The sequence below is a fragment of the Salmo trutta genome, chromosome 15 (assembly GCF_901001165.1).
Source record: "Salmo trutta chromosome 15, fSalTru1.1, whole genome shotgun sequence".
NCBI lineage: Eukaryota > Metazoa > Chordata > Actinopteri > Salmoniformes > Salmonidae > Salmo > Salmo trutta.
In genome coordinates this window covers 42,515,471-42,541,195 of record NC_042971.1, presented here as the reverse complement: position 1 = coordinate 42,541,195, position 25,725 = coordinate 42,515,471, and the positions used below count along the sequence as shown (strand labels likewise).

Below are 25,725 nucleotides of genomic sequence, written 5' to 3'. Positions count from 1 at the left end.
TTGGATGGGGAGCGTCGCTGCACAGCTATGGCCACTCAAGGACATTCAGAGATTGTCCCAAAGCCACTCCTGTGTTGTCTTGGCTGTGTGCTTAGGGTCGTTGTCCTGTTGGAAGGTGAACCTTCGCCCCAGTCTGAGGTGCTGAGCACTCTGGAGCAGGTTTTCATCAAGGATCTCTCTGTACTTTTGCTCTGCTCATCTTTCCCTCGATCCTGACTACTCTCCCAGTCACTGCTGCTGAAAAACATCCCCACAGCATGATGCTGCCACCACCATGCTTCACCGTAGGGATGGTGGCAGGTTTCCTCCAGACGTGACACTTGGCATTCAGGCCAAAGAGTTCAATCTTGGTTTCATCAGAGCAGAGAATCTTGTTTCTCATGGTCTGAGTCCTTTAGGTGCCTATTGGCAAACTTGAAGCGGGCTGCCATGTGCCTTTTACTAAGGAGTGGCTTCCGTCTGGCCACTCTACCATAAAGGCCTGATTGGTGGTGTGCTGCAGAGATGGTTGTCCTTCTGGGAGGTTCTCTCATCTCCACAGAGAAACTCTGGAGCTCTGTCAGGGTAACCATCAGGTTCTTGGTCACCTCCATGACCAAGGCCCTTCGACTCTGATTGCTCAGCGGACAGCTCTAGGAAGAGTCTTGGTGGTTCCGAACTTCTTCCATTTAAGAATGATGGAGGCCACTGTGTTTTTGTGGACCTTCGATGCTGCAGACATTTTTTGGTACTCTTCCCCAGATCTGTGTCTCAACACAATCCTGTCTCAGAGCTCTACGGACAATTCCTTCGACCTAATGGGTTTTGCTCTGACATGCACTGTCAACTTTGGGACCTTATATAGACAGGTGTGTGCCTTTCCAAATCATGTCCAATCAATTGAATTTACCACAGGTGGACTCCAAGTTGTAGAAGCATCTCAAGGATGATCAATGGAAACAGGATGCACCTGAGAGCAATTTTGAATCTCATAGCAAAGGGTCTGAATACTTATGTAAATAAGGTATTTCTGTTTTTTTATGTTTAATTTTGCAACATTTCTAAAAACCTGTTTTCGCTTTGTCATTATGGGGTATTGTGTGTAGATTGAGGAACATTTTTTATTTAATCCATTTTAGAATAAGGCTGTAACGTAACAAAATGTGGAAAAAGGGAAGGGGTCTGAATACTTTCCGAAGGGACTGTATGTCAGGTAGCTTGTGGTGCAGTATGTTTCCTGGTGATCCTGTGTGCTGTAGTAGTACTGTAACATTCCTTGGTGTACTTGGCTGCGGCTTCATTCACCCAGTGGAACTATGTTGCACATGACCCTTGAGAGTATGTCTGGTATTCATGTCACCCTCTTTAACCTTCTTACTGTGACAGACGAAATGTTGAGCTTGGGTTATAACTGCCAGTACAGACGTCATTAGCCTCTCTGCTGATGTCGCTCATCTCTGGTCCACAGCATACTGTCTTTGTACTCACTAGCTACAGGCAGAGACCTACTAGGGCATGACAAGACACTTAATTGCTTTACCTTTTATGTTCCTTTCTCCCGGTTGTTCAAATATGATTAATGTTTTGTGTGTCAGCATCTTGCTTCAGAGAATCCATAGAAATTAGTTAGAGGAAGTGGCATAACGTTTCTCATGGCATTGTTTTTCCCCATAGCACAGTAAGCTTGTGGGGGTGTTACTGTAAGTAGATGACCTGGAATCCTCAAACATACTGTGATCAGTGCAGCTTGTTCATGCGATCATGGAAGTGTCCTCCCACATAATGAGTCTAGTTCATTTAGAGGTGAATTTACTTTTTAATCCCTGACCGGGTGCAAGACAGGGATGCCTTCTGTATTTCTGGGCTATTCTTTTTTTCTGGAGTGTCTATTCTCATGTCTGGTTGTGATAATCCTGGCTGCTCAGGCTTTACCGGAGTCTCCCAAGGCAAAAGGTCACAGTCAAGGGTTGGGTGTGGCTACACTGGTGCTCTCAGAGGAAGACAGTTTGGTTTCACAATCTGAGTAGGCCCAGCCCTTCAGATCTTGTTCTCAGGGTGTTGGTTGTGCGTCTATTACTGACGTAATCATTTGTTTGTGTTACGGAATACTACAATGTACAGACAGTTCGTGGATTGTCTGAGGCGCCACTCCCTGAATATTAAATAAATTAGCAAATGTCTAAGTCACTGTACAGTAGAGCTGTGCTTCCCAAATGTTTTCATTCATGCCACACCTGAAAGCCCCTACCTCTCTGCCAACCCCTTGTACCCCACAGTTTAGGAACCACTGCAGTAGAGTGTAGGTCTGACAACTCCCTGGTATGAACTAGAAAAAAGTATTTACACATGTTCATACGTTTTAATGGATCAGGATACTGTAAATGTAATTTTTACAGGTTATAAACTTTTACTCACGTGAGTTCAAATGTCAGAACTGTGCAAATTCTGTGTACACATGTCAAGAGTGAGACATATATATGGCTGACTGGTTATCTTAAGCAGTTTCTGGTGAAAAGCATTGGCATTCCCAGACCAGACTAGAGGGAAGATAGGGAGATGTGCTAAACTCTTACACAATGAGGAAAATGAGGTAGCAATTGACAGCAATGGGATCATATTTTTCATGGGTAGTTTGCTTTCACTCTCAAAGCTGTTCCAGTGTGCTTTGCTTCCAACTGTATCAGCTGCACCTCTTAAATGTATGTGGTTTATTATAATGATGGTGACGATGATGATACTTTGTCAGCCTAAAGTATCTCTTCAGGGTATTGTAACATAATCAGGGCCTTTCTGCAACCAAGAATTGAATTAATGATGTAACCTCCTCTCAGAGCTTGTGTGCACAAAGTGTGAGCTGCATGGTCCTTCCGCCCGTGCCCTAGAATCATGACCTACATATCTGCTCACACACCGCTTTAGGTAATTGTCATCATGTAGGCCGCAAAGATCACGTCTTTTGCTCCTGAGCAGGACGGTGTAAGAGGCCTGATGATTTATTTATTTTGTGGTGTATGCTTAGCAGTTTGTTAAACTGTAATAAATGTCTGAAATCTATGTAGTGTAATAGTGAAGAAGTATTTAATAAAAAATAAAAAAAATCTTTACCAAGCTACATAAATAATAATATTTAGTTTTTAAGTTGAGTATTATTCAAACGGTCACTTTTTAAAATAAATGCAATAAAGCAGAGTCTATTGAATGTTGGTATAAATGATTTAACTTGTGTTTATTCCCTTGGTAGATTTAAAGTAATTGATAAGTTGCGAAGACATTTGCTTTAGGCCCAGTTCATAATGAAACCCTTTGATTAATTGATTTACCTGATGTTCATTTATAAATTCTAACATTTGTACAGGGACTCTATTAGCTCGCTCTCTGAATTATTGTTGAATCTGAACATGTCTTAATTGATTGAACTAGATTAGTACAATCAAACATCTCCGAATAAGGCATTCCTTAGAGTTATCTGAATTATATAGGGCGGCAGGTAGCTTAGCTGAGCATTGGGCCAGTAACTGAAAAGCCGCTGGTTTGATTCCCCTGAGCCGGCTAGGTGAAACGTCTGTCGATGTGCCCTTGAGCAAGGCACTTTATCTTAATTGCTCTTGTAAATCACTCTGGATAAGAGTGTCTACAATAATCTATGGTTTTGCTGTTACCAATAGATTATTTATGAATATTCACCTTTGGATGTATATATTTTGTCACCTAATGATTGTTAATTTCTTGGTCAATGACTATATTCATGTCACTCATCATTTTGAAGATAACAAATACATTGATTGCATGCTTTGTAGGCTGCTTGTTTACTTATTGTAAGGTCCATTAGTGTCAAATGCAGTTTATGCTTGTCATGCCCTGACCTTAGAGATCCTTATTATTATGTTTGGTTAGGTCAGGGTGTGACTCGGGTGGGGAATATCTTTGTTTTGTATTTCTATGTTGGCCTGATATGGTTCCCAATCAGAGGCAGCTGTCATTCTTTGTCTCTGAATGGGGATCATATTTAGGCAGACTTTTCTCACTGGGTTTTTGTGGGATCTTGTTTTTGTATCGCTACTGTGAAGCCTGTTTTGTATTTTTCTTTGTTTTGTTAGGTGTTCATTTATTAAAAGTAAGATGCACGCTTACCACGCTGCACCTTGGTCTCATTCTTCAGACGAATGTGACAGAAGATCCCACCAAAAACAGACCAAGCAGCGTGGTCAGGATGAGTGGACATGGAAGGACATCCTGGACGGCAAAGGATTCTGGACGTGGGAGGAGATCCTGGCCGGAAGGGATCGCCTCCCATGGGAACAGGTGGAAGCAGCGAGGGAGGAACGGCGACGAGACCGGGAGTCACGGCAACGACGGAAGCCCGAGAGGCAGCTCCCCCCAAACATTTGGGGGGGGGGGGCACACGGAGAGATTGGCGCAGTCAGGGTTTAGACCTGAGCCAACTCCCCGTGCTTACCGTGGGGAGCGTGTGACCAGTCAGGCACCGTGTAATGCGGTGATGCGCACTGTATCTCCAGTGTGCATTCACAGCCCGGTGCGCTCGTTTCCGGCTCCCCGCATTTGCTGTGCTAGAGTGGGCATTCAGCCAGGACGGATTGGGCCGGCTCAGCGCTCCTGGTCTCCGGTGCGTCTCTTCGGCCCAGGATATCCTGCTCTGCTCACTGTGTCTCCGGTGCACCTTCACAGCCCAATGCGTCCTGTGCCAGCGCCCCGCATTTGCCGGGTGAAAGTAAGCATCCAGCCAGGACGGGTTGTGCCAGCTCTACGCTCGAGACCTCCAGTGCGCCTCCACGGCCCAGTGTATCCGGTGCCTGCTCCACGCACCCGGCCTCCAGTGCGTCTCTCCAGCCTGGTACGCCCTGTGCTGGCTCCAAGCACCAAGCCTCCATGGCCCGGAGCCTGCAGTGGTGATCCATGGCACGGAGCCTGCAGTGATGATCCATGGCACGGAGCCTGCAGTGATTTTGTAAGTCGCTCTGGATAAGAGCGTCTGCTAAATGACGTAAATGTAATGTAAATGTGATGATCCATGGCACGAAGCCTCCAGTGATGTTCCATGGCACGAAGGCTCCTGTGATGATCCATGGCACGAAGCCTCTAGAGGCGGTCTGCAGTCCAGAGCCTCCAGCGACGGTCTGCAGTCCAGAGCCTCCAGCGACGGTTCCCAGTCCGGAGTTTACAGGGGGGGGGTTCCTAGTCTGGAATCCCCGACGACGATCTATGGTCGTCGTCGGGCGACGATCCCTGCACCAGAGACGCCACTGAAGTGAGGGGAGCCTCAAACGGGGCGGGGTTTGCGTCCCGCACCGGAGCCTCCACCGAGAGTAGATGCCCACCCGGACCCTCCCCTATAGGTTCAGGTTTGCGGCCGGAGTCCGCACCTTTGGGGGGGGGGGGGGGGGTACTGTCACGTCCTGACCTTAGAGATCCTTATTATTCTCTATGTTTGGTTAGGTCAGGGTGTGACTCGGGTGGGTAATATCTATGTTTTGTATTTCTATGTTGGCCTGATATGGTTCCCAATCAGAGGCAGCTGTCATTCGTTGTCTCTGATTGGGAATCATATTTAGGCAGCCTTTTCTCACTGGGTTTTTGTGGGATCTTGTTTTTGTATCGCTACTGTGAAGCCTGCAGAACTTTACGTTTGGTTTGTATTTTTCTTTGTTTTGTTCGGTGTTCATCTATTAAAAGTAAGATGTACGCTTACCACGCTGCACCTTGGTCTCATTCTTCAGACGAACGTGACAATGCTTAAGCAAACCATCCAGTTACTTTCTGTTAAGCTGCATGATAAGATCAGATATCCTCATTTTATCTCGATGTGGAATATATGAACATACAGAGCATACTCAGTTCATGCATGCATGGCATGAAATGAATTCTGAGGTACAGTCTGGATTTGATTTGTGATTTTTAGACCAGTAAGCTGCTCTCCACTCACATGATACCTGCTGCCTCAAGGCTTCCAAAGGTGTCTCATTTGGAAACATTGTCTACACAATACATCTCAGACGGTCATAAGGACAGGATGACCTTTTGCCAGATGAGATGTCGACATGGGACGATTCATTTTGCAAAGAAAGAAAAGCTATATAAACAATGTTAAGCCTTGTGAACATCAATTACATGAAATATTTATCAACAATTTACTCTTAGTTTTGCCAACAATGATGATGAGGCTACATTTAAAAGGTTTAGGTTAGGATTGCATCAGGCTTTAGAAAGCCAATCCTCAGTAAAAAGTTAGTCCTCAGTAGAAAGCCAGTCCTCAGGAGAAAGCCAGTCCTCAGGAGAAAGCCAGTCCTCAGGAGAAAGCCAGTCCTCAGGAGAAAGCCAGTCCTCAGGAGAAAGCCAGTCCTCAGTAGAAAGCCAGTTCTCAGTAAAAAGTTAGTCCTCAGTAGAAAGCCAGTCCTCAGTAGAAAGCCAGTCCTCAGGAGAAAGCCAGTCCTCAGTAGAAAGCCAGTCCTCAGTAGAAAGCCAGTCCTACAGTAGAAAGCCAGTCCCCAGTAGAAAGCTAGTTCTCAGTAGAAAGCCAGTCCTCAGTAGAAAGCCAGTCCTCAGTAGAAAGCCAGTCCTCAGGAGAAAGCCAGTCCTCAGTAGAAAGCCAGTCCTCAGTAGAAAGCTAGTCCTCAGTAGAAAGCCAGTCCAACTGCGTTGGCTGATGGAAAAGAGAGGACCGCATGCGTTTCCACCACACAATGTTTCCATGGGAACACGGAGAGAACCGAAGTACCACAGCCTGATTTATTTTATTTAACTTTTATTTTGGCAGGGATCATGCAGATTAGCCCAGTAATTAATGACAGTCAGTGCTTCAAATGACGACTGTGATGACATCACGACACCAGCGTCACAGATGCCTGCTAAAGGCAGTTTGGCTCAACATCTCATTGATTGCAATGTTAAAATACACTCTTTTTTTCTAAGATCTGAGGGTAACAGCTGGGCTTTAGGTACAGGGGAGTGACACACGCTGCAGTCCCTCAATTTATTACGTAGAAGGGGACCATTTATGAACACTGAGTGTCATCCATTTACCCAATCGCCTGACCTACATAACAGATGAACTAATCTCTACGTAGGCGGATGGTGAATAATGCAGTAAAATGTGGGTGATCTTTATGAATCATAAATGCCTCAGACTTGTTGGTCGCTGGCATAGGACAGTTATTTCAGTGTGATACAGCATCATCATCCTGGAATCAGTTCACTCTGGGATCATCATGCAATAAGGGTACATTTTTGACAAGCATGAGTGAATGTTTTTTAGGTTTTACTCAGATAACCTTATTTCAATCAAAACTATGGTCAATATACACTACATGGCCAAAAGGATGTGGACACCCCTTCAAATGAGTGAATTTGGCTATTTCAGCCACACCCATTACTGACAGGTGTATAAAATCCAGCACACAGCCATGCAATCTCCATAAACAAACATTACCAGTAGAATGTCCTGTACTGAAGAGCTCAGTGACTTTAAACATGGCATCATCATAGGATGCCACCTTTCAAACACGTCAGGTCGCTCTGGATGGGAGTCTGTTAGATGACTGAATGTAATGTAAATGCTGGACAGCTTCACTGCAAGTAGATTCTATGTTTTAATATTCAATAAAAATAAAATAAATAAAAAAATTGTTCACCATGTGCTATGCCAAATGTCAGCTGGAGTGGTGTAAAGCTTGCCGCCGTTGGACACTGGAGCAGTAGAAATGTGTTCTCTGGAAAAATGAATCACGCTTCACCATCTGGCAGTCTGACGGACCAATCTGGGTTTGGTGGATGCAAGGGGAATGCAACTTGCCGAATGCGTAGTGCCAACTGTAAAGTTTGGTGGAGGAGGAATAATGGTCTGGAGCTGTTTTTCATGGTTCGGGCTAGGCCCCTTAGTTCCAGTGAAGGGAAATCTTAACACTACAGGATACAGTGACATTCTAAACAATTCTGTGCTTCCAACTTTGTGGAAACAGTTTGTGGAAGGACCTTTCCTGTTTCAGCATGACAATGCCCCGTGCACAAAGCGAGGTCCATACAGAAATGGTTTGTCGAGGTTGGTGTGGAAGAACTGGACTGACCTGCACAGAGCCCTGACCTAAACCCCATCGAGTACCTTTGGGATCAATTGGAATGCTGAATGTGAGGCCTAATCGCCCAACATCAGTGCCCCTACCTCATTAATGCTCTTGTGGCTGAATGGAAGCAAGTCCCCACAGCAATGTTCCAACATCTAGTGTTAAGCATCCCCAGAAGAGTGGAGACTGTTACAGTAGCAAAGGGGGGACCAAGTCAATATTCAGGATTTTGGAATGAGATGTTCGACGAGCAGGTGTCCACATACTTTTGGTTATGTAGTGTTTTTGAATAATGCTGATTTAAAAACTGGCCCCATCAACACCAATACGGGCACATTTTTATATCTAATAAAATATATATAATTACAATGATGGCATCATGGTTAATTGTAAGATCAATAATTGTCCTAATCTAATGGATAACTATAATTCAATATCACAAATGCTTGCAAAATAGCAAGGGTAAAGTCAGCAATATTATTTGCCATATGAGTAAATTAGTCTGTTATACTGTATGTAGATGAATGAAACCACATGCACAACAACTTTTTAAAGGGTACTGTAATTAATGAAACATACTTGCAATTAATTATATTCCCTTGATATTAATTAAGCATGGGACTCTGAAAATAGTTATATTTCTTTAATTATGCCTTTGAGCAGCGTTGTTTTCGACGGACCTGTAAGAACAGTGGTTAATGAGTTAACTGTCAGTAATTTTTTTCACTACTCAGAGATTATATGGAAAGCAATTGCTGTAGCCGGTAACACAAATGCTCTTCACAGCCTGCAAGCCTCTGATTTAATTGAGCTGTCATTTGTGTTTTCCGTGTGATAAAAAAGTCTCACATAGTTAAATTCAAAACAGGTCACCTTAATTATAGGCTCCTACATTGTTTAATTAGTTTGAGACTTTCCTCATCTCCTCTTATACAATAGACTCACATGTAAATGTTCATTTGTCATTCATCATGAGCTAGGCCTAGTGTAGCTTACGGCTTTAATGAAAGAACATTAGTCTGATAATAAAGCAAATTAGTAGACAGAGAGAGGGAGAGAAAATTGTAGGTTGTTCATAACTGTAGCCTTGCTTATTATGGTCTATGACGCAAGTGTGTAGATGCAAGTGCCATACATATACAGTATGTAAGGTGTACTAGGTTATAAAAGTAAGGGCAAAATTCCTTATTTCAGGTTAGGATTATGTCTTGAACTAGACTAATAGGAGGTGGTGTGTCTCTGTGTCTCTGACTGAATGATTGTTGAAGGGAAATCAGGCATCTAAAACCTGCCAGAATTTCTGCATCAACTTGCATTTTGTCATTACGAGATTAAGAGTTATTATTGTTATTTTTTTAATTAATTTTTATTTCACCTTTATTTAACCATGTAGGCAAGTTGAGAACAAGTTCTCATTTACAATTGCGACCTGGCCAAGATAAAGCAAAGCAGTTCGACACATACAACAACACAGAGTTACACATGGAGTAAAACAAACATACAGTCAATAATACAGTACAAAAATAAGTCTATATACAATGTGAGCAAATGAGGTGAGATAAGGGAGGTAAAGGCAAAAAAGGCCATGGTGGCAAAGTAAATACAATATAGCAAGTAAAACACTGGAATGGTAGATTTGTAGTGGAAGAAAGTGCAAAGTAGAAATATAAATAATGGGGTGCAAAGGAGCTAAATAAATAAATAAAGTAGGGGAAGAGGTAGTTGTTTGGGCTAAATTATAGATGGGCTATGTACAGGTGCAGTGATCTGTGAGCTGTGAACGTGCTACAGGTGGGTGCTGCTATGGTGACCAGTGAGCTGAGATAAGGGGGGACTTTACCTAGCAGGGTCTTGTAGATGTCCTGGAGCCAGTGGGTTTGGCGACGAGTATGAAGCGAGGGCCAGCCAACGAGAGCGTACAGGTTGCAGTGGTGGGTAGTATATGGGGTTTTGGTGACAAAACGGATGGCACTGTGATAGACTGCATCCAGTTTATTGAGTAGGGTATTGGAGGCTATTTTGTAAATGACACCGCCAAAGTCGAGGATCGGTAGGATGGTCAGTTTTACGAGGGTATGTTTGGCAGCATGAGTGAAGGATGCTTTGTTACGAAATAGGAAGCCAAGTCTAGATTTAACTTTGGATTGGAGATGTTTGATGTGAGTCTGGAAGGAGAGCTTACAGTCTAACCAGACACCTAGGTATTTGTAGTTGTCCACATATTCTAAGTAAGAACTGTCCAGAGTAGTGATGCTGGACGGGCGGGCAGGTGGGGGCAGCGATCGGTTGAAGAGCATGCATTTAGTTTTAGTTGCATTTTACTTGCATTTAAGAGCAGTTGGAGGCCACGGAAGGAGTGTTGTATGGCATTGAAGCTCGTCTGGAGGGTTGTTAACACAGCGTCCAAGGAAGGGCCAGAAGTATACAGAATGGTGTCGTCTGCGTAGAGGTGGATCAGAGACTCACCAGCAGCAAGAGCGACATCATTGATGTATACAGAGAAAAGAGTTGGCCCAAGAATTGAACCCTGTGGCACCCCCATAGAGACTACCAGAGGCCCGGACAACAGGCCCTCCGATTTGACACATTAAACTCTATCAGAGAAGTAGTTGGTGAACCAGGCGAGGCAATCATTTGAGAAACCAAGGCTATTGAGTCTGCCGATGAGGATGTGGTGATTGACAGAGTTGAAAGCCTTGGCCAGGTCAATGAATACGGCAGCACAGTATTGTTTCTTATCGATGGCGGTTACGATATCATTTAGGACCTTGAGCATGACTAAGGTGCACCCATGACCAGCTCTGAAACCAGATTGCATAGAGGAGAAGGTGCGGTGGGATTCGATATGGTCGGTAATCTGTTTGTTGACTTGGCTTTCGAAGACCTTAGAAAGGCAGGGTAGGATAGATATAGGTCTGTAGCAGTTTGGGTCAAGAGTGTCCCCTCCTTTGAAGAGGGGGGTGACAGCAGCTGCTTTCCAATCTTTGGGAATCTCAGACGACACGAAAGAGAGGTTGAACAGGCTAGTAATAGGGGTTGCAACAATTTCGGCAGATAATTTTAGAAAGAAAGGGTCCAGATTGTCTAGCCCGGCTGATTTGTAGGGGTCCAGATTTTGCAGCTCTTTCAGAACATCAGCAACTGCAATAGGCAAAAGTCTATAAAATATAATTAAATAGAATAAAACAGGAAATTATGTCATGATTATTTAGATACAGGACATGGCAATGGAGGAGACAAAACGAAAGAGCTGATTGTGGACTTCAGGAAACAGCAGAGAGAGCACGCTCCTATGCACATCGATGGGACCGCAGTGGAGAAGGTGGAAAGCTTCAAGTTCCTCGGCATACGCATCACTGACAATCTGAAATGGTCCACACAGACAGTGTGGTGAAGAAGGAGCAACAGCGCCTCTTCAACCTCAGGAGGCTGAAGAAATTCGGCTTGGCCCCTAAGACCCTCACAAACTTTTACAGATGCACAATTGAGAACATCCTGTCGGGCTGTATCACCGCCTGGTACGGCAACTGCACCGCCCACAACCGCAGGGCTCTCCAGAGGCCCAACGCATCACCGGGGGCACACTTCCTGTCCTCACAGCACCCAATGTCACAGGAAGGCCAAAAAGATAATCAAGGACATCAACCACCCGTACCACGGCCTGTTCACCCCGCTATCCTCCAGAAGGCGAGGTCAGTACAGGTGCATCAAAGCTGGGACCGAGACTGAAAAACAGCTTCTATTTCAAGGCCATCAGACTGTTAATTAGCCATCACTAGCCGGCCACCACCCGCTTACTCAACCCTGCACCTTAGAGGCTGCTGCCTTATATACATAGACATGGAATCACTGGCCACTTTAATAATGGAACACCAGTCACTTTAATAATGTTTACATACTGCTTTACTCATCTAATATGTATATACTGTATTCTATTCTACTGTATTTTAGTGAATGCCACTTCGACATTGCTCGTCCTAATATTTATATAAATCTGAATTCCATTCCTTTACTTTTAGATTTGTGTGACTTGTTAAATACTACTGCATTGTTGGAGCTAGGAACAAGCATTTCGCTACACACGCACTAACATCTGCTAAATATGTGTATGTGACCAATAAAATGTGATTTGATTACAGAAGAGAGAGCATGTCTTGCCATCAGTGAGTGAAGAAGTGACTCCCCTGGTGTGAATGTGCATACTAAGTACTAAGGGACTTTTGAATCTGATTTTGCTCTATCAGTTTGACTATTGCTGGCATTGAAAACCAAGCCTTGTATTATCCAGCTTGTGCTTCACAGTATTTCCAAAGGTCTCAAAAGGAAAGTAACAGTCCTGTTTTGTATCCAGTATGAGTTCGTAGACAGGTCTTGGAGCTGAAGCCTGTATAGAAAGAACATATTTCCACCCCTGAGACTTTAGCTGCAGACATTGTACATTTTTGTACAGGAAGCTTATGGCTGTAATTAGTTATTCATTTACTGACAAGTTTAAAGTTGAAACGTGCATGTGTCCTGATGTTCAATTTCTCAGACAAACAACAAAATAAGTTTTTATTGCAGCCAGTTAGGTAGTTACAGCTGTTATTGCTTGGGAAGCCTTCTCATTCATATGATTCTCATTTCATGAGGAGGTTGTCGAAAGCTGTGTGTTGTGGACTAAATGTCGCCTGGACCCCGGCAACAAATGCAAATTGTAAGTTGTCTAGTTTAAAAAATAAATATAAAATACAGATGAGTGATTCAAATTATTTTGATGCTACAGAAAAAACTGTGGAACAGGTCTATGGGAACAGACTTAACCTAGGACAGAAAGGTGGTTTAATGAATTTGAATATCATTGTTAAATTGAGAGCGTATGTGATACCGTGCTTAGACTGTGTGTGACTCAGTTGTGATTGGCATGAGTAGGCCTTCCATCTGTCATGTCCCTCACAGGTGGCTGCATGTGTGTGATATATCACTACATATATGTGTACAGTAGCCTGCATTTTGTGTATGTGTACAGTAGCCTGCGTTTTGATATTCATAAAGCATTGAGTAACATGTGTTTGTTAATAGATAAGAGCAGCTTCCAAACACATGTATTGATATATCAATATTTCCAGTGTAGCGGAAGTGAACAAGTGAGGCTGGTGGTGAAGGGACATTTCATGCACAGGGTATTCATGGGACTGGACACTGACCTTACTGAATAATGTTTTTTTTTTTTTAAATACAGGAGAGTATGTAGAATCTGATTATGTGTGTCACCATGTGTGCACTGTAAATGTGGGTTTGTGTGTGGTTGTGACAGTTTATCAGATCTTGGGCTATTTCCCATAGCTGGGTTGTGTATATACAGTATCTCAACGGAGAAAGCATCCGAGCGAACAAAACAGCACCCCTCTGTCTCTGTATGTGTAGGCCATCTATCTGATGTGGTCTGGTCATAAAGAGTATGACGTTGTTGCTGCCAGTAGCATTGAATGCAAGAGAAGTCAGTGAGCATTTGGTTTCTCTTGATTTAAAAAAGTATAAAATAATAGCCAATCATCATTGAGCTAAACTGAGTGAGCTCAATTCCACACCACAAACAAGTGTCAAGGGAAGCCAGTTTGGATTTGGCTTCACTCCTATTAAAGAGAAATACATCATCGATAGAAACAACTTGAATTGCTGCATCTTGTTGTGTTGTTGTCCTCCGGTGGCTGGCTAGCTAGCTAGCTAGCTAAAATGGCCCCTTTCCTAAATTAGCCATGGATGGAGACTGGGATTTGGACATGTGGTTTTACAAAATTCTCCGTACTGGCCAATGATTATACCGGCGATTCTGATCCAAGCATAAAATACATTGTGCCCCTGGAGTGAGAGGATGAAAGTTCAATATGTAGCTAGATGTAGAAGCCCTATGTTAACTATCTAACGTTGCCCATGAAAGAAAGTTAGGCTAGTGAGCAAGCATTTTAGCCAGGTAGCCTAGGACAACAAAAAAATTGAAGTGTGTACTGTATGACAGAGTCATAGACCATTTCATCAACATGAAAGAGAGGAGGATGGCATTGGTGTTTCTCTACAAGTAGGGTGAGTCAACATGTTTTTCTACTTGTACACACACACACACACACACACACACACACACACACACACACACACACACACACACACACACACACACACACACACACAAATCAGAACCATGGACAGCAACACCATACTGTATTTAGCTTATGTTGATTGGACTAAATAGTTTTTGCTATATTTTAGTTGTCAGTGTATTAGACTAAGCAGAGATGATTTGATGATGTTGAAATGGTGCTGGAATAGTGGAGGCAGCTCCTGTTTTCTTTGCAACTTGCAGTAACTCTCTGTGGTTCTAAATCAATAGTTGTTTAGTAGTCAGAACATTTCAGAAACGTGAACTTTCTTGACCATGCTGTAGGTCATGTAACTCCTTGTTACATGCAATATGCTTTGTGGACTTCACCGGACAGTGGTTGCTCTCCGGTTTTGTAACGAAACAAAGATGTGGATTTATTCTGCCACTGGGTCTCCTTGTTGTCTCGACCTTAGGCCTTTATATCTCGGCCTTAGGCCTTTATATCACGGTGGCAGGGCATATGAACTAACAGGCTATAGACCAAACAATGCAATTATGACATGTTGTAATATGGCTTTTTTTCTGTCTTGAAGCTCTTCTGCAGTTAGGGCAAGATATTTTATTAGAATAGGCCTAAGAATTGTGAAAATAATTTCCCCTTGTGCAGTATGTTGGCCTACTGCAAAGACTGGTAAAATGTCATTCATCTTTATCTCAGAACTTTTCAGGATCAAATTGTAATTACAATATTTGATAGACAACTTAACCTGATTTGTCACCATGTCATGAATTGCCAGCCTACAGGCTACATGAAACAGGTAACACGAAGGTGAGGCCTCGATTGTAGACGTCATTAGCAACATTACTATAAACGTTATTACAGTGATCGGGAGCCAAACCCATTGACAGCAAACCTCGAACTTATCAGAGATACTACATGTCCCGCTCTCTACCCCACGATGTTGGCTACAACGAACTCGGCACTGAAATGAATACAGACGTTCGAATTCAGAATAATGTGACCTAAATGCCATTCAAGTGTTAGTATTATCCGAACTATTATTTTTCTCACTATGTATACTCCTAGTCGTGTGTTGTACAGCCGGTTGCTAATGATGTCCTTAGCTAAGTATTGAGCTACCGACTGACCTACTTTCCCTGTTCGCAGCGGCTCAGTCCTGTTTACAAGGGACTGCCAACGGAGGTTGAGTGGTAGAGGAAAACAGACAGAGCATAGACCTGAAAACGATTACTCCCGAAATTTTGTACAGTGTATGTACCGAATAGGGATTGTTACATGAATCAGATTTCGAATAATACTTAGGCAGCGTATGTATGCAATAATTGATGGTCTTTTCGCGATGCGTTTGTGGTGAGTCAAGCTTAGGATAGCCTACTTGGCTCAGTGAATTGCACAGTAGGCTATGTTGGAAAATGAGTACTGACAAAAGTAAAGTATGGATCTTTATGTCAACTAAAGTCTTGTTTTCAAGGTATGTAAAATGTTTATGTCCTTTGCATTTTTTGTCACTCTAGTCTTGTGATGATGAAAACGTTTACCGGTTGGTTTTGCTTCCATTTTGGATGAAAAGATCTGTAGGCTACTGCTTCTGACGGTGTCAAAATACAAATAAAGTAGGCTAACTATTATCAATGTTAATTTATATGCATTATATGTCGTTTTCATAGAGAATTGTTATATGTCCTGTGTGTATTCCCCAACGTAGTTATCCATTTTCTTAAAAGGCTCCATGACAGTTCAGCTCACGGGTAGCCTATAGATTTACAAGTAGAGTGTGTCCTTGCAAGTGTATGAGTTGTCTGTTTTGAGAAACATCGTTTTAAAACCATGTTTACGTTGATTAGAACATAGTGCTTTTGGCACTTGCATGGTAACTGATTGGTTGAGGAGGCTTAGTGCCTCTGGTCAATTGATCAAGTGAGGAATCTTGAAATCATTTAAATTATGTATTTTGGGAACTTCCAGTAAGGCAAGCTCTGGATCTAGCTCAATGCCTTGGTCAGTGACTTGTAATCTGAGAAGGAGTCTGTAATATAAATGTACCTACAATTGCAGTACAATACTTCATGTAAATGTTACATTTGCAAATATTTCAATTTTCAATTTTCAATTTTGAATTTTCACATCATGATTTCAAAGGTTTGATATCTGTCATTTGACATTTCCATATAGTAATTTGGCATCTTCTGTCAGCAGCCTGAGTAGATGGGTAGCTAAGTAGGCCTAGTTTATGAAACCATATGAATGAATTATCTGCCAATGTAATTTCCCCCCCCAGTTTAGTCATGGGACATTATTATTTCTTCACCTCAGTGGATGTAGGTTGGAGGAGAAGGTCAGTGAGTGCGTGAGATGTCCCTCCCATTGTTTGGCTTTGGGAGCCAATGGAGGTGAATCTCTCTGATGTTGTTTCCTTTTCACTCAAGACAGGGTTTAGTTAGTTGACAAGTTTAATCATGGAGAAGTACATTGATCCGGGAAGTAAAGTCAAAGATGAATCCTCTTTCCAGATTGATGGTTGTCACTAGTTAGTACAGTCACAAAGTCAGAGGCTATATTGTAAAAATAAATGAAAACAAAAATAAGCTTTTTGGTATTAATTTAAGGTTAGGCTTAGGCATAAGGTTAGCAGTGTGGTTAAGGTTAGGGTTTGGGTTAGGTTTAAAGTCAGAATTTAAGAAAATAAATTGTAGAAATACTATGCAGGGTTTAGCCATAATGATGACTTTGTAGCTGTGGTAACTATTGACGACCCAGATTGATTGGCGGTATTGGTTTGTAAAGGCAAAGTGAATAAGTACTCTATGATAAGAAATGATCGTGAACCACAAAAAACCCTGGGCAAATTATGTGGTATTAAAAAGAACATTTGGCACCATATAGGCTAGTTCTACATTTATCACAAATCATGACCAAGTTGAGGTGTTTTGACATTTCAAATTACACTAATTCAAGATTTAAATATTACAGTAAAAGTGGTACAAGAATCCTCCTTAGTTGAGGAGTAAATTATGGCTTTGAATCTATTATTCATGAGGCCACATAGGCTTGTCCAAAAACAAAGCTGAAGACAAGTAGAAAATATGAGCCTAATATAATTTAGACCGGGGTAATGTAGATTGGGGAAAACACTGGCATTACATATCACAGAAACATCACATTATGATTGGTTTGTGTTGAGAGTCAAGTACAATCAAATCACCCCCTTGACCCTTAAAGTATATCATCAGCCTGAAACACTTCATGTCATATGTGTTTAGTCTCACATTCTCTTTTCCTTTTTTCACCGTATGTGTCACTGACACTTCAGCCTAGATTTAATAACCTTATGCCATCTTTGGCTGCCTCTCACCTCTCATGGAATTACATCCTTGATGAAGACTTAAATAAGTCACTTTTTTAAATGAAAGGGTTCAGATCTATTACCAGCAGCTCCCGCCCAAACCATTCTCAGCAGTGATATCTAGACAGGTTTAAGAGTTAAAAGATTGTAATATTAAAGATGGCTGCTTCAATAGAAATTATAACTCTCTGAATACATTACATTTTACATCATTTAGGAGACGCTCTTATCCAGAGCGACTTACAGTAGTGAATACATACTTTTCATTTCATGCATTTTTTTTTTTTGTACTGGCCCCCCGTGGGAATCGAACCCACAACCCTGGCGTTGCACACACCATGCTCTACCAACTGAATGTGTGTGTGTCTGTGTGAAGGTGAACCATTGACAGTGTGAATATGCTATTGCATGGCTTTTCATTAAAGGGAAACGTCACAATTAGAAACACTTATCTTTCTCCATCTTTTTACTACGAAACATAGATACGCACCATTTTCACATGTGTTGATGTTGGGGGTGGTGCTGGAGATGATGAATATGAAGTTGAAAATTGGGATGTTTCTCTTTAAGGAAACAACCTGAAATACGGAGTTATTGATTAATTCTTTGACACAGGCATGAGGTAAAGTCGAGACTTGATTGAAAAACCCCTCAACAACAAAAGGGAAGATTAAAGCTGAAGTAGGTATCAATTGTGCCTAAAATATAATCTTTGAGTTAAGCGAACCCTCTGAGTAATGAAGGGAGCCATAGTAAAGATTTATTGTGCATAATCTTATTGGGCATGGTGACAAGCAGCAGGCACCATCAAGAAACCATTTTCATGTCAATGCCATAAATACCATAAAGTGTTTTGGTTAATTTGTTGAGCTTTGAAATGTATTATGAGAAAAAATAAGTTTTTTTTATGGCTCATCATTTTATCACAGTTTACAACTCTTATTGGATTTTCCTTTCAGTTTTCCTCGCATGAGCGCATGGATTTCATTTAGATGAAGAGAGCTATGTGAAATGTAATATCCATGTTGGCCCCTTCTCAGGCCGCTTCTGTATGTCAGTCAGTGGGCGTATGGAATAAGAACTGGGTCTCGGCCCAATGGAAATTGGCACAGAGTCACCATTCTCAGACATACTGAACCGCAATGAACGGAAAATGGCCACCAACTGTCATAATTACACAGACAATATATATATATATATTTTAAACATTTCCAGCCCACAGACCTCTATTCTTTTAATTAGAGTAAAGGAAAGAATGATGTGTTGTTCCCCCACTCAAGATTATTGGAAAGATTTTTTGCATGGAATACTATCTTGGTGTAAGAGTGGATGCATTTGATCTTGGTTCATTGGTTTCATTTAATTTGATCGAAAAGGTTGGTGCCTGCTGTAGTTTACTACATCTGAAAGTGGAAGATGGAAAAGAAGGGTATCTCAGATTTTAAAGAAGAACCTAGTCAGTTGCATAACTGAATGCATTAAACAGAAATGTGCCTCCTGCATTTAACCCAACCCCTCTGAATCAGAGAGGTGCAGGGGGCTGCCTTAATCAACATCCATGTCATCAGCACATGGGGAGCAGGTGTTGTTGGGGGGTTAACTGCCTTGCTAAAGGGCAGAACAGGAGATTTTTCCACCTTGCCAGCTCAAGGATTTGAACCAGTAACCTCTAAATTACTAGCCCAATCCTCTTAACCTCTAGGCTATGATTCAGACACTGCAGACCTGAAGCTAAGATGAAAGGGGTTCAATCATGGGGCTTAATAGTACATGGTTAATGAACTCTTTCATCTGACCCCAACATGTCAATCACATTCCTCTCGTTTAAACACATGGTTAATGGTTCCTCCTCGGATGTTTTGATTTGATGGCTTCTGATTTACTTTTCTATTAGGGTTACATTTGCAAATGGACAAAGGCTGTTTGAATTCCCAGAGGTGTTTTCTCAAGTTTTTCTTTACATTTCGTGATGGGTTGAATGAGGTAACTCTTCCATTCTCTTTGTTAACAAAAGAGGTGTCTCTGCCTCTGGGATTTTTCTAGGTCAGTAGAGCTCCTCCCGCACGTAATGCTGCATCCTCTGTGTTGAATTGCTGTATCCAGGTGGTAATTTATGTTTACCACACTTCCTTTAATACATGCTGTTCGCTGTTGGAAATCATGGCTTATGAATCACAATGAATAATAGTTTTTTTCTGGTAATGTGTTCAATCACTGATATTATATTCAGTGAGATATGCACAGGATCTGGGTTGATAAATAATAGTTCTCCTTGAGGTAGTCTGTTGTATTTTACAATAAACAGAATACTTTTGTATGCATTTATTGTTGTTGTTTTTCACAAGCATAGCTGCTGACCTGTTGCACCCTCTACAACCACTGTGATTATTATTATTATTATTATTATTATTTGACCCTGCTGGTCATCTATGAACGTTTGAACATCTTGGCCATGAACTGTTATAGTCTCCACCCGGCACAGCCAGAAAAGGACTGGCCACCCCTCAGAGTCTGGTTCCTCTCTAGGTTTCTTCCTAGGTTCCTACCTTTCTAGGGAGTTTTTCCTAGCCACCGTGCTTCTACATCTGCATTGCTTGCTGTTTGGAGTTTTAGGCTGGGTTTCTGTATAGCACTTTGTGACATCTGCTGATGTAAAAAGGGCTTTATAAATACATTTGATTGATTTAGCTCCAATGAAAGCTCAGAAGGAAGCATTAAAAAGTACACCTGTTCAGAATAGATTTGGAAATAGGATGACTTTCAAGTAGGTTTTGGGACTTGCTTGAGTGTGAATAAGAAAATACTGAGGGGCAGTACTGTTGCTGGGCATAATACAGCTATGACACTTGAATTAAACTACTGCAGATTAATTAAGATACAGTAATTATCGGATGTATGTGTAATTGACATAGATATGCCATAACTACAGTAGACTTTCCACCCTTAATTCAAGCCCACTTTCTGTCTTATTATCCTCCCCAGGTTTTTGTATTTCTGTGGCGGACTCCAGGAGGAGAAGGTGTGCAGCAGCAGCAGGTGATCACTAGATTTTTCCTGGGAGTTTCAGTGCAGCTAGCGCGAATGGGATACATCAGACTTCAGATAGGGCCTGGCTGGGAGAGGGAGTAAGTATGGACAACCTTTCCGACTTTGGGTCCCTATGTCCATCTAGCCGGAGGGAATGGGAGTGAGTATCTAGGCTACTTTTATTGTCTTTGTTGTGTTTTCTGTCACTGCTAAATACATGTGTTTGTATGGAGAAATACACTATATATACAAAAGTATGTGGACACCCCTTCAAATGAGTGGATTTGGCTATTTCAGCCATACCCGTAAACAAACATTGGAGCCATGCAATCTCCATAGACAAACATTGACAGTAGAATGGCCTTACTGAAGAGCTCAGTGACTTTCAATGTGGCACCGTCATAGGATGCCACCTTTCCAACAAGTCAGGTTGTCAAATTTCTGCCCTGCTAGTGCTGCCCCGGTCATCTGTAAGTGCTGTTATTGTGAAGTGGAAACCTCTAGAAACAACAACAGCCGCGAAGTGCTAGGCCACACGAGCTCACAGAACCGGACCGCCAAATTCTGAAGCGCGTAGCATGTAAAAATCATCTGTCCTTGGTTGCAACACTCACTACCGAGTTTCAAACTGCCTCTGGAAGCAACGTCAGCACAATAACTGTTCGTCGGGACCTTCGTGAAATGGGTTTCCATGACCGAGCAGCCGCACATAAGCCTAAGATCACCATGTGCAATGCCAAGTGTCGGCTGGAGTGGTGTAAAGCTCACCGCCATTGGACTCTGGAGCAATGGAAATGCATTCTCTGGGGTGATGAATCATGCTTCACCATCTGGCAGTCCGACGGACAAATTTGTGTTTGGCAGATGCCAGGAGAACGCTACTTGTCCCAATGCATTGTGCCAACTGTAAAGTTTGGTGGAGGATGAATAATGGTCTGGGGCTGTTTTTCATGATTCGGGCTAGGCCCCTTAGTTCCAGTGAAGGGAAATCTTAACGCTACAGCATGCAATGACATTCTTAACAATTCTGTGCTTCCAACTTTGTAGCACAGTTTGGGGAAGGCCCTTTCCTGTTTCAGCAATCCCTCCGTGCACAATGTGAGGTCCATACAGCCTTCCCTGTAGCTCAGTTGGTAGAGCATGGTGTTTGCAACACCAGGGTTGTGGGTTTGATTCCCACGGGGTGCCAGCACAGAAAAAAAAAAAAAAAAAATGTATGAAATTGTATGAAATGTATGCATTCACTACTGTAAGTCGCTCTGGATAAGAGCATCTACTAAAATGTAAAAAAAATGTAAATACAGAAATGGTTTGTCGAGATCAGTGTGGAAGAACTTGACTGGCCTACACAGAGCCCTGACTACAACCCCATCGAACACCTTTTGGATGAATTGGAACGCCAACTGCGAGCCAGGCCTAATCGCCTCAACATCAGTGCCCAACCTCACTAATGCTCTTGTCGCTGAATGGAAGTAAGTCCCCACAGCAATGTTCCAACATTTACTGGAAAGCCTTCCCAGAAGATTGGAGGGTGTTATAGCAGCAAAGGGGGTACCAACTCTATATGAATGCCCATGATTTTGGAATGAGATATTTGGCAAGCAGGTGTCCACATACATTTGGTCACGTAGTGTATGACATACCGAGTTACCCTACATTCTAACAATATACAGTGCCTTCAGTGTCACGCCCTGACCATAGAGAGCCATTGTTTCTCTATGGTGAAGTAGGCCAGGGCGTGACTGGGGGGTATTCTAGTTTATTATTTCTATGTGGGGTTCTAGGTTACTATTTCAATGTTGGTGATTTGTATGATTCCCAATTAGAGGCAGCTGGTAATCGGTGTCTCTAATTGGCGATCATATTAAGTAGTTATTTTTCCCACCTGTGTTTGTGGGATCTTGTTTTTGTGTAGGTGCCTATTTGCACTTCACTGTCTTCATGTTTCGTTTGTTCATTTATTGTTTTTGTATTTTGTTAAGTTTCACATTATAATAAAGATGTGGAACGCTACTCACGCTGCGCCTTGGTCCAATTATTACGACGATCGTGACATTCAGAAAGTATTCACACCCCGTAGACTTTTTCTACATTTTATTGTGTTACAGCCTGAATTTAAAATGTATTAAATTGATATTGTCACCGGCCTACACACAATACCACATAAAGTGGAATTGTCTTTGTAGAAATGTTTACAAATTAATGAAAAATGTGAAGTCTTGAGTCAATAATTATTCAACCCCTTTGGTATGGCAAGCCTAATTAAGTTCAGGAGTAAACATGTCATAATAAGTTGCATTGACTCAATCTGTGTGCAATAATATTGTTTAACAATTTTTAAATGACTACCTCATCTGTACCCCACACATACAATTAATTACCTGTAAGGTCCCTCAACCACAAAGACCAGGGAGGTTTTCCAATGCCTAGCAAAGAAGAAATAAAAAAGCAGACATTGAATATCCCTTTGAACATGGTGCAGTTATTAATTACACTTTGGATGGTGTATCAATACACACATTCACTACAAAAATACAGGCGTCTTTCCTAACTCAGTTGCCGGAGAGGAAGGAAACCGCTCAGGGATTTCACCATGAGGCTAAAGGTGACCTTAAAATAGTTAAAGAGTTGAATGGCTGTGATAGGGGAAAACTGAGGATGGTAGTTACTCCACAATACTAACCTAAATGAAAGAGTGAAAAGAAGGAAGCCTGTACAGAATACAAATATTCCAAAACATGAATCCTGTTTGCAATAAGGCACTAAAGTAAAACTTCAAAAAATGTGGCAAATAAATTAACTTTATCACTGAGTACCACTCTTCATACAGTATTTTCATCATGTTATGGGTATGCTTGTCATCGGCAAGGACTTGGGAGTTTTTTTTAGGATAAACTGGGAGACAAATTCACCTTTCAGCAGGACAATAACCTAAAACACAAGGTCAAATATACACTGAAATTGCATACCAAGAAGACATTGAATGTTCCTGAGTGTTACAGTTTCAGTTTTGACTTAAAACGTCTTGAAAATCTATGGCAAGACATGAAAATATCTAACAATGATCAACAACCAACTTGACAGAGCTTGAAGAATTTTCAAAAGACTAATATTGTACAATCCAGTTGTGCAAAGCTCTTAGAGATTTACCCAGAAAGACTCACAGCTGTAATCGCTGCTAAAGGTGATTCTAACATGTATTGACTCAGGTGTGTGAATAGTTATTTATGTAAATTAGATATTTATGGTTACATTTTCAATAAAGTAGCAAAAATGTCAAAAACATGTTTTCACTTTGTCATTACAAGGTATTGTGTGTAGATGGGTGATTATTTTTTTTAAATTATATTTTATCCATTCTGAATTCAGGTTGTAACACAACAAAATGTGGAATAAGTCAAGGGGTATGAATACTTTCTGAATGCACTGTATGCAGGGATATACTTGGTCGACTACTGTACTATGTGAACACCCTAGAATAAAGCATCTGGGCACAAGTCAGTTTCTTTAGGACCATAGTTGGAGACTGCTGTTGTATAAGATTACATTTTGAAGAATGGTTTCCATTCCAAGGGTGTCTATCTCTGTTCATAATGTTGTATGGGAGGGGGGGGATTTGTATCTGCTTTGTATCTATCTGTTGATGACTGGTGTTAATTCAGAGAAACAGCATTCCAACTAGTTTCCCCCTCCCCTCTCCCTTCTCCCTCTAGCACCAGCAGCTGTGTGGACGATTTGATGGATGAAGATGAGAAAGACAGGGCAAAAAGGTATTCCACGTGTGTGTGTGTGTGTGTGTGTGTGTGTGTGTGTGTGTGTGTGTGTGTGTGTGTGTGTGTGTGTGTGTGTGTGTGTGTGTGTGATGGTTGTGTAGTGGTTGTGACAGACGGTTGAGTGTAAGGACGAGAGATGAGGCAGACGGAGAAGTTCCCTACTTCAGCTTGTATGTGTTAATGAAAGGTCCTCTTGGCATGACCCTACTTTGACAGTCCATCTGTGAAGGTGTTTGCTTTCCTGATGTGAAGATTCTTCACACATTCAGCTCTATAAACCTCAACACCTTCAGCACAAAGACAAGTGTTTCCGTGCCTAGACAGTTTACAAAATGTCATAGGAAGCTGTTAAATATAGTCAACAAGGTCAAGCCATTTTTTGCTTTTCAGTAATGATGCATACAAGCCTGACTGAAAGTAGACTTTTAAATCATTAGTCAGTGTGTCAGTTTTCTGGTGGGTTCAGCTGGGGTCAGATTCATCGAAGGTTTGTGTGCGGAGAATGGCAGCAAAAACTACAAGTACAAAAAAATATGTTTGTTTGTTTTAATGGTAGATTTTGTACATGCTATGCTGTTGATATCAGAGTGTTTTCCATAAAAAATAAGTCCATATGGGATGAATCTTCAGAAATGTTTGCTTGTGATATCAGAAGGGATATTGTTGGGTTTCACTAGACTATCATCCTTCTCTCAGCATCCTGCAAGCTGTTTTATGGTGGCTGAGGAATGACTGAATTGTGATGGTGGTTATTTATTAGCAGCTGTCACTTCTTAGCTTGAGTGTGTTTAAAAAAGAAGAAGCTGTATGTAGAATTGTTGAGCTCGCAACTTCCACTGCATCTTTTGCGCAGTAGCTACTCTCCTCAAATGCACTTCTTTATAAATAATTCATAAAGTGTATATGTTCAAAGTTTGAAATTACAAGGAGTGTTCTAAACATTAGGAATACTTGCTCTTTCCCTGTGACTGACCAGGTGAATCCAGGTGGAAGCTATGATCTCTTATTGATGTCACCTGTTAAATCCACTTCAATCAGTGTAGATTTGCATTTTTATTTTATTTAACCTTTATTTAACTAGGCAAGTCATAGATCAAGATGATGAGACAGGTTAAACAAGGATTTTTAAGCCTTGAAACAAATAAGACATGGATTGTGCCATTCAGAGCGTGAATGGACAAGACAAAAGATTTAAGTACCTTTGAACGAGGTATGGTAGTAGGTGCCAGGCGCACCGGTATGAGTGTGTCAAGAACTGCAACGCTGCTGGGTTTTTCATCCTCAACAGTTTCCCTTGTGTATCAAGAATGATCCACCACCAAAGGACATCCAGCCAACTTGACACAACTGTGGGAAACATTGGAGTCAACATGGGCCAGCATCCCTGTGGAATGCTTTCGACACCTTGCCCGATGAATTTAGGCTGT

General features: G+C 41.8%; 1 protein-coding gene across 4 annotated transcripts in view; it reads left to right on the top strand.

Annotated features, from left to right (window-relative positions):
- LOC115149097 (neuronal PAS domain-containing protein 2) overlaps positions 1-25,725 on the top strand; it is a 71,036-nt gene that overhangs the window by 13,661 nt on the left and 31,650 nt on the right. Inside the window, exons 1-3 of one of the 4 annotated variants that reach the window (XM_029691615.1) lie at positions 15,114-15,626; positions 20,481-20,534; positions 24,239-24,295. In XM_029691615.1, the coding sequence (XP_029547475.1) occupies positions 15,568-15,626; positions 20,481-20,534; positions 24,239-24,295 (170 nt within the window). In that variant the 5' untranslated portion in view covers positions 15,114-15,567. Of the gene's footprint in view, positions 1-15,113; positions 15,627-20,480; positions 20,686-24,238; positions 24,296-25,725 lie in introns of those variants that run through there. The other 3 variants (XM_029691617.1, XM_029691618.1, XM_029691616.1) reach the window with 3 other exon arrangements.